Raw genomic sequence first — 10,106 nt, 5'->3', positions numbered from 1 at the left:
CCGTGGGAACGCCCCCGTCAGGGAGGCACGCCCCCGGCACGCCTACCAAAGGGGGCGTGCTGTCAATCAACATCGACAGCACGCCCCCTTTGATCAGACACAACGAGCGAAGGACTTTCCTTCGCTCGTCGCGTCTGGCGCATGCGCACGACGGAGCTCCCTCCGTCGTGCGCATGCTCAGTCCAGAACATCGACCCACTTGCGAGCGGACAGCCGCTCGCGAGTGGGTCTGAATCAGGCCCTTAATCAGTGGCTAACACTAAAAGTAATGAGAGAAACATAAAAGGCTAACGATATAAGTAATAAGAGCATAATCAGTGGCTAACACTAAAAGTAATAAGCAAGAAGAATAAAAGGCTAACATTATAAGTAATAAGAGCATGATCAGTGGCTAACAGTAAAAGTAATAACTAAGAATAATAAAAGGCTAAAAGTAATAAGAGGGAATGATAAAAGGTTAACAGTAAAAGCAATAAGAGCAAAATCAGTGGCTGACATTATAAGCAAAATGAGAGCATAATCAGTGGCTGACAGTATAAGAAATAAGAGAGCATAATCAGTGGCTAACAGTAACAAGAGAGCATAACCAGTGGTTAACAGTATAAGTAATAAGAGAGCATAATCAGTGCTAATATCATAAGCAATAAGAGCATAATCAGTGGCTAACATTATAAGCAATAGGAGCATAGTAAGTGGCTGACAGTATAAGCAATAAGAGAGCATAATCAGTGCCTAACAGTATCAGTAATAAGAGAGCATAACCAGTGGTTGACAGTATAAGCAATAAGCGAGCATTATCAGTGGCTACAAGTAATAAGCGAGCATTATCAGTGGCTACAAGTAATAAGCGAGCATAATCAGTGGCTACAAGTAATAAGCGAGCATAATCAGTGGCTAACAGTATGAGCAATAAGCGAGCATTATCAGTGGCTAACAGTAAAAGTAATAAGAGAGAATCGTCATATGCTAACAGTAAAAGTAATGAGAGAATAATAATAGGCTAACAGTATAAGTAATAAGAGAGCATAATCATCAGTGGCAAAAAGTAAAAATAATAAGAGAGCATAATCAGATGCTAAGTGTAAAAGTAATAAAAAAGCAGAATAAAAGGTTAACAGTGACTACCACATATTAATGTCTACATTTCACAGTAGATGTACTCTGTATCAATACTATGTAATAACAGCATATTAATTAAATAGCTTAGAAACCCTGTTTACCTGTTTTCACACAGACATATTGCAATAAGCAGGTAATGATTAGATTTATAATGAAATCTTGAATTGCTTATTCTTAGGTTGATACATTTATATGAATTATAATGAACAATTAATACTGTGCAGAATCCAAGAAAATTGTGAAAAAAAGATAACAATTTGTAAATTTACAAATTAAGCAGTTCCTAGTTTAAAACGCAAACCCTTTATATCAGCAGGGGAGGCATGCCTTTCTGTTTTAGGTTAAGGCTTTTGATTAAGAGTAATGTATAGGATCCCTCTTGGTATACAGAGAGCATAACAGCCTGGATGGCGAATGGCACTTGGAGACTACATGCAGTAGCCCTGACTAAATGTTATATAGCAAATGGTGAGTACCGCAGAGTACTATTATTAAAACAATTATGAAAATGTATTTAGAATTTGGTAAACCCTTTTAAAACAAATGTGTTTTTATGGTTTCCTCTAGCCTGCAAGGTAATGCAGTCATTAAACAAGACTTGGGGATTGTAATTATGGCTGTGCAAAACAGCAGCAATACTGTACCATCAAATGTTTTTCTTTAGATAGCAAGTTAAGTACTTTTAAGCATTCATCTAAGCTGTTCTTCTGAAAGACATAATCTCATATTCAAATTCTCTATGGGGGCCTAACAAATACAGCTGCCAAAAAAACAAAGTAATTATGTGCAGGCTCACAGCTCTCAGTATGACATGGAATGGCAGACGTGGGAGAAGGAGGATGAAACAGTGCAGACAGGGTGCAAAGACATCTCTCTCTCAATATAGCATGTGATGCCACCATCCACAACTCAAATCCGAGGAGGTGACATGAGTGCTGCTACGATGGCACCTGTTTCCATTCTATTATATAGAGATACTCCAAGCATGTTTTTTGGACACCTCTGTTACCTGTTTCCTGACACTTGACATCAGGTATGCCAAAAGCAGACAGAAGAGGTCACTGTCATGTGCCATGTGACTGTGGTTGCCATGGTATTCTGGAATTATAAATCATTAATAGCAGCCTGAAGAAAAACAAACAAGAGCCAATGGAAATTATTCACCTTCTTATAATCTGCTACAGTGACATTATAAAAACACACTTGTTCATCAGCTATTTAAATTAAAAAAAGAAAAAGTTAAGACAAAGCTGTGATTCTTTTTCTTCACTATCACACAGATCTCATATGTGGTGACATTCCTATTATAAATAATAACATTAGACGAGACAACAGCATTATATACATGTACAGGTCAGGGCGTGTACAATACATGATAAAAACAATACTAGCAAGTTGTTGAGCTCGGTTTTGTTTCATACTAGCTGCTGTTCTTTCTGGCTGCAATGATTATTTCAGCAGTTTGAATGTTTGCTCTTTGAAGTACAAGGTGACGTTTTACAGGTTAGAATGTTTGTTACAGGCACATTATGTGCAGCATATTAGGATACTGAACTGAAAGCGGCGTGCTGGTGCTTGTACTGGCTGGGCATGTGTATTTGTGAGTGGTAGCACCACACATACTGTAGAGAAGCTGCCAGTGTTTCCCCATCCTTTACATACAACTCTCACATTGGGCGCCCTGCCCCTTGTTACCGGGCGCCACAGGCGGTAGGCAGGAGTGGGACCGATGTAAGACAGAGCATTCCTCCACTTCAGACGTGGAGGTGCTGGACATCTCCTGCTTACGTGTTGTTGTGGATGATGGGAATAGCTGCAAGCGGAAGGTGGTCCTTCTGTGCTCATGAAGGCAACAGCAAAAACACATCTTCTTCTCCAGCCTCCTGAGAAATACATTGTTTGATTTGAAGAAGATGTAGACATAGGGGTTCACTGCACTGTTGGTCACCACAAATATTCCCAGCACAGCTATTACCTCCTCATCCAGCCCAGTGACGGTGCCAAATGCTATTTTCATCTCTACAATGAAGTAAGGCAGTCCGCACACAATGAACAGGATGATGACAACTAAAGTCATTTTCAGTGTCTTTACCTTTGCTCGGGGGATGCAGCTATTGAGTGCTACTAGTTTCAATGTTCTCTTGGTCGTCTGGAGCTCGCATACTCCCTTGACTTGTTTCACTGTTTTCGAGCTCTTAGCCTTTCTCCAGACAATCCAGAGGATGCGACTGTACGCTACGGTTAAGATGCAGAAAGGCAAGAAGAATACTGTGACAGAGCTATAGATGATATAGACCTGGACATGCCACTTGGGCAGCTGCCCAAAGGCATTACAACACCTGTTCCCCTCTTTAGTGTACACTGCTTTGAAGACAAAACCTTGTGGGACAGAGAGAAGGAGAGCTAGCATCCAGCCCAGACCTGCAAAGCATCTGGTGGGCAGAGGGGAGCTTAAGGGGTTCATAATGACATGATGCCTCTCTAGGGCAATTATAGCGATTATATTGGACGATGCAATGAGTCCAGAAACTTGAAAGACCTTAAAGATCCGACAGGACACATCTCCAGCCAGCCACTCGTCCTCCAGGAGCTCCCACACGATCTGAGACAGCAGAGTCAGAACGGAGACACAGAGGTCGGCTAGTGCCAGTTGGGCAATTAGGAAATTGATCTTCCGCTTCTTATCCTTCCCGCTGCAGATCTTATACAGGACCACAGAGTTACCCACAAGCGCTATCGCAAAGATGATGGTCATTACGATTATACGCATTTGCCTGTTATAACGAGGTGACTCTGCGACTAAGCTGCGCTCAGTGGAAGAAGACACATTGATGGATGTGTGGTCTGGGGACACGTGCCTGTCAGCCTCAGACCCATTATAGTCCAGAGAAAAGCTCCCATACAGGAATAATTCATCCATTGCCACTGACGATACCTGTATCCGAGGGGTGGACGCTGTCCAGTTTGTGCGGTGCTGAAATCGCCTGCGGAGAAACAGCGACTCAAATCTACAGGTGACTAGCACTTGTAGACGACAGCTTTAAATATGACCCTGTCATCTGACGCTAACCTATGGGGGGTATGGACATGCCCCTATAGCACACTACTCTTTCATTATAAATGTGGATGGGTGAGATCAAACGATTTTTTTACAGTCATATAAGCTAGCTGATCTATGAATGAAACTACTCTCTTGTTTCAGTGAAGCAATATTGCCTAAAATCAATATGCATTTACTTTATGACAGGTTTAGGCAACCTGTTACCGTTCAGAGGGTCCCAACACACAATGGCAAGCATAGGCTGGTAGGATATGCTAGGACTACTTACCAAGGTGTTATGCTTCAGCATTAAAATATTTTATGATAACAAGTGTCAAAGAAATTGTCTCACAAGCTCCTAAGCACTGGACACTTCATGCTTCAAGCCGAGATTTTCTAGTCTCCTATTAAACGTTTTTTTTATTATTTCACAAGTGCAATTTTTTTTACAATGAAACCCACAACCCCATGGTTTTATAACATCTCCTCACCCTGGATGAGTGACAGAAATTAATTTAAACACACTGTACTGTACTTTCCATACTCACAAACCATACTTTTTCATATTGCTGTTCCTAGATGTTACTCACTATTGCACTGTGCCCTCCGATGACGGAGATCTCCTGTGTAGCTTATATAGATACAAATGAATAGTGTCCTGGTGGCCACATAGGAGGCCTCCGTCATCGGAGGGCACATTATTCCATCTTATCATCAATATTCCTACTAAGTGGGTTTATATTCATTAATGTTATGCTTGGCTTGGTTGTTTATGTGCTGTATTCGGTGTCAAGATAACTGATGTTCCTGCTTTTTAAAGCTACCTATAGTACGTTTTAAATTCCGTTACTTTTGATTTATTAAACCAGTTGTATCTTTTAGACAACTAACTAATTTGTATCTTTGTTTTTTTAACTGAGGTTCAGCGCTGTGATTTATCCCTTTTGTACCAGTCTCTCTTTCGAGATTTAATCAGGAGGTTTGACACTCCTCCTCACAGCTGCGATAATCATTTGTGTATTCACAGCTAGCATGTCAGATTGTTACAACAGCAACAATTACAACCAATGTCAACATGACAGAACTGCTTGTATATATATATCTCTCTCTCTCTCTATAAAAAGCTAACGTGCACCTCACATCTATGGGGGAATTCTGGTGTGTCGCGCGCTGGCGTCCACTAGATGGCGCCCAATGGAGCAATTCAATTGTTGCTCTGTTCAGGCATGCACAGATGCAGGCGCTAACATTTTCACTCGCAACCCTTCGAGCTGCCGAGCAGAAATGACCAAGAAGTGACCAGTTTGAGCGCTCAAACAGGACTTTTCACAAGTGCAACAATGTCCTTTCATTTTGATAGGCTGCTAACTAGCTGTATTATAATTTATAATAATGTTTCAATGTACGCACAGCGTAGGCAGGAACAGAGGGACTGATTCAGAGTCGGTCGCAAGCGCTGTGCACTCGCAACCGGGTCAATGGTAAGGCCAGTGCGCATGTGCACGATGGTGCCGGCTCCATCGTGCGCATGCGCGAGACCCAGATAGCGATGGGCACTCCGTTGCTCCGGGTCTCGTACCAAAGGGGGCGTGCTGTCGATGTTGAGTGACAGCACGCCCCCTTTGGTGGGCGGGCCGGGGCGTGGCTGCCCAGACGGACGCCTACCGTCTGGGGCCGGCCCCACTGAAATCACAAGTGATGTCAGTGGGAGAGCTTTCAGCTCTGTTTGAGCCGAAAGCTCTCTGGGGCTTGCGGCAACAAGACCCTACCACAAAGGTCTCGTCGCAAGCCAGATGGTCACGAAGGTCTTGACCATCGCGACCATCATCATGGCCGTTCGCTATAGCTGTGGGTGGTCAAGTGCCCAGCCCTGATTCAGAGCGAGCGCTCTGTCAGAGCGTCCGGCTCAGAATCAGGCCCAGAGCCCAGACACATTCCACAAGATGTAGTGCTGTGAGGACTAAGCAGGGCCGGATTAAGGTCTGTGGAGGCCCCTGGGCAACAAACTTGTGGGGGCCCCTATATACCACCGTCCCCTGTAGTAATGCCCCTATGCAGTGCCCCCAGTAGTGCCCCTTATATAGTGCCCCCAGATCCAGTAGTGGTCTCCCTATGCAGTGCCCCCAGTAGTGCCCCTTATATAGTGCCCCCAGACCCAGTAGTGGTCCCCCCTATGCAGTGCCCCTTATGTAATGCCCCAGTAGTGGCCCCCGTATACAGTGCCCCCATTAGTGCACCTTATATAGTGTCCCCAGACCCAGTAGTGTCCCCCCTATGCAGTGCCCCTTATATAATGGCCCAGTAGTGGTCCCCCTATACAGTGCCCCCAGACCCAATAGTGGTCCTCCCTATGCAGTGCCCCTTATATAACTCCCCAGTAGTGGTCCCCCTATACAGTGCCCTCAGTAGTGCCCCTAATATAGTGCCCCCAGACCCAGTAGTGGTCCCCCCTATGCAGTGCCCCTTATATAGTGCCCCCAGTAGTCCCCCCTTATGCATTGCCCCCAGAAGTAGTCCCCCCCTATACACTGCCCCCAGTAGTAGCCCAGCCCTATTCAGTACCACCAGTAGTTGTCCTATGCATTGCCCCCAGTGCCCCCATGAAGCGGCCCCCCTATGCAGTGCCCCTTACACATAGAAAAAAAAAAACACAACTTACCTGAAACCCCGCTCCTGACGTCACTCCCATCATCACCTGGGGGGGAGCCGGAAGACGGAGCTCATAAGTGAGCTCCGGCCGGCTCCCTCCGTTGAACCAGCAGCCAATGAGAGTCTGTGTGACTCTCATCGGCTGCTGTAACAAACACACAGCTGCCACCGGTGGCTGCGTGCTTGTCACTGTGTAGTGTGGCTGTGCGGTATACACTACACTAGCGGCGGGTGAAGCCACCGGCTGCACCGCTGCTAGTGGGGGCCCCTCTGTGTGTGGGGGCCCAGGGACGACCGCCCCTGTCACCCCCCCCCTTAATCTGGCCCTGGGACTAGGACTAATATGGGATAGGTTACCACCCATGTGTCACTGGTGGTTACTGGCATGACCTGGCCTAAAGGGTATTTATGTGTCTCTCTACAAATACCTCTACTCTCTGTCATGTTCTGAGATTTGGAGGCACTAAGGGGCGTATACAATTGGGCGCAAAGTCTAGCAAGGAAAATACCTCGTGCCCCTCACGCCCAATTTAGGAATACTGCAGGTATGCACGCTCCTGCTACCCACGGTATTCAACTTAAAAAATAGTGATCGCAGGGTTTTTCAGCTCTGAAAACCCCGCGCCGCGTAAATAATAATAAAAATAATTTTCACCTACCTGGCCATTGGTCTCCATGGCTCCCGGTGACTTCCCCTCTCTCTTCTCTTCTTCTGGAGAGGGGGCTGCTGGGAGTCCTGGGGGCTCCTGGGAGTCCTGGGGGCTCCTGGGAGGCTCCAGTGGCTGGTGGGAGGGGCAAGGGCTGCTGGTAGATGTAGTTTTCGCAGCGCCCATTCCGACGGCCACACGGACACTGGGGGGGCACACTGGCAGTGGGAGTCACACTCATACACACAAACACTCATTCATACACACAAGCACCACACACACTGACATACTCACCCTACTGTAGAAGAGCCAGCTCCCGACACAGGATGCAGAAGACTGCGCTGCAGAAGGTAAGTAATTAGGGACTAATTAAGCTAATTGGAAATGTCCAATTGCCTAATTAGTCCTTAGGGGGGATGCCGCCGGGGTCCCAGAACAAGTACCACTGATTTTTCCTAAAATCAACGGTTTTAGGAAAAATCACGCTTGCTCTGGAGGTGTGAGAATAAAAACCTCCCGGTGCACAAAAAAACCCAAAACACGCACCTAATTGAATAGCAAAAAATCCGCACCTACAGGAAAACCTCGCAGGTGCGGGTTTTTTGCTATTCTCGCACCTAATTGAATATGCCCCAAAGTAGGAGCTATACTGTGTCTCTCCTAATTGAATATGCCCCAAAGTAGCAGCTATACTGAGTCTCTCCAGTCATCATATAACTACTTCAGAGCCAAATCAACCTTTGCTTTCTTAGAGATTGTGGGGGCATCATAGTGATAAGTAGTGACAATGTACCAAATAACATAAAAAGTTAAAAAAGCTTATCTTTGCATATTATATGGTTTTTCCCTTAGGGTTTTGTGAAGATACCCAACAAATACTGTACTTAGATCCAGGTACAGATCTCCGGAGATTGGTGCTCAGATATCAATAATCACATAGAAATTTGAATGAAGTACTTGATTGCCATTACATCTTAGTGGTATGCAATATGGAACTTGTCCACCAAAAGCATGCATGGTGGTTATGACAAGCCTATTGAGGGAGTGTAGCCTGTGTAAACTGAGACTATAATGACTATAATTTACTAGCAGCACTTACAGAGTGTTGTTATACATACAGACAGCTAAACATACATTAGCTCATTTAAGATGGAAGTATAGTACATCTGTTTTATTGTTTATAAGCATTTCTTGACTGCATATTTGCACAATATATATGCATATGTACAAAACTTTATATAGACTTCGTATATTGTTGACTTGTTTCTTCTTACACCTAGGGAAGCGGAACACAAAACCGAAAGGATGGCAAGCATTGGCCAAGTACAAAAAGGGCATGTTCGTAAAGATGCAACTCAATTAGATATGGATGCATATCAGTGGTGGCTCCAGAGGTGGGGCTGCAGCGCAGTCAAAAATTCAAATAGGGGAGCAACACCAACTGCCATCCCAAACTCTGCCAAACATTGCCAGCCAGGACTCACTGGCAGTTGGTGTGGCTCCTAAGGATACTGACTTTAAACCTCTATACGCTCATGCCTATACCTTCTAAAAACCTGCCTATACCTTCTAAAATTTACGCTATTTGCGTACGCAGTCATACAGTAAAATAAAGACCTTAGACCTTGAACATGTGTTTCCAAAGCACAAAGTATTATTTCAAGCAAAGTACAGTTAGTTACACGCTGTGATCTAAGTACAATTTAGCGCATAGAAATTATACAGACCCAAGATACAGTTATACATACGCGCGCGCTCTGGGACCAGATTCCGGCATCAGCAAGAAACCTCCATCAACAACATCAGCATGAAGACTGGGGTCAGAACACACATATTTATACCCCCACAGAAATAGACTACACAATAGAGAGGTTCATTGCAATCCCATTCGTTCCCCATCATGGTGCTTCTGTTACAGGACATTTAACAGGTTGATTCAAATAGACACAGACCAGCCTCCGACAGCTGGTTATCTCCGTTTTCCTGCCTCCTGCAAATCTAGGCTGTTGATTTTACAAAGTACATTTTGGTGCTTTAACTTTCTACGGTCCATAAGTTGAGAATGCATGTTGCGATCTTCACACCGATGATATCGGGAAGCTGTTAAGAAAGTGCAGATCAGTATAACACCAAACATGGCTTACTTATCATGTATTAAACCTTAGATACTAAATAGCCTTTATTTCACAGCATTTGTAATAAATGAATATAACTTGAATCTTACACTTTAAAGCTATGGAACCTTTTATGAGAATGTGCATTGTGTAAGTATTGGGGTACGCTGGTTAACTTGGGTCAGATGCGTATGCACAAAGCTAATAAACAGCATTCACATGCGGGGTATTATGCATTCGCTAAAGTGCGACATGTTAACAGCGCAACTGTGTGTATTAATGTGTGTATGTGGTATGGAAAAATATGCGATCGCCTGATGCTAATAATAGCATCGCCATATGTACTTAAGTGTGAGTTTAGCTAAAATGGCGCTGGGTGGCCATTAGCAAAATGGCATCTTTCAGATCTCATTTTCAAGATGGTGTCTTGCGGCCATTCGCAAGATGGCGTCGTTTCGATCTAATTTCAAGCTGATCTTGTCTCAGGCAATTATCCAGCTTCGACACTCCCCTATTTGAATTTTACTATATGCATAA

General features: G+C 44.4%; 1 protein-coding gene across 1 annotated transcript; it reads right to left on the bottom strand.

The window, feature by feature from the left end:
- Window positions 1-2,735: 2,735 nt before the first annotated feature.
- Window positions 2,736-4,039, bottom strand: GPR150 (G protein-coupled receptor 150). Its single transcript, XM_088444635.1, has one exon. The coding sequence runs from the start codon at window positions 4,037-4,039 to the stop codon at window positions 2,774-2,776; it is 1,266 nt and encodes a 421-aa protein (XP_088300761.1). The 3' UTR covers window positions 2,736-2,773.
- Between the last annotated feature and the right edge of the window lie 6,067 nt (window positions 4,040-10,106).

The sequence above is a fragment of the Taudactylus pleione genome, unplaced genomic scaffold (assembly GCF_031769625.1).
Source record: "Taudactylus pleione unplaced genomic scaffold, aTauple2 ptg000370l, whole genome shotgun sequence".
Taxonomy (NCBI): Eukaryota; Metazoa; Chordata; class Amphibia; order Anura; family Myobatrachidae; genus Taudactylus; species Taudactylus pleione.
Note: the sequence above shows the minus strand (reverse complement) of the source record. Positions and strands in the feature narration are given on the sequence as shown.

What these genes read in the sequence shown, in the direction of transcription:
- GPR150 (XM_088444635.1), bottom strand. Translation starts at nt 4,039, where the DNA reads ATGGATGAATTATTCCTGTATGGGAGCTTTTCTCTGGACTATAATGGG.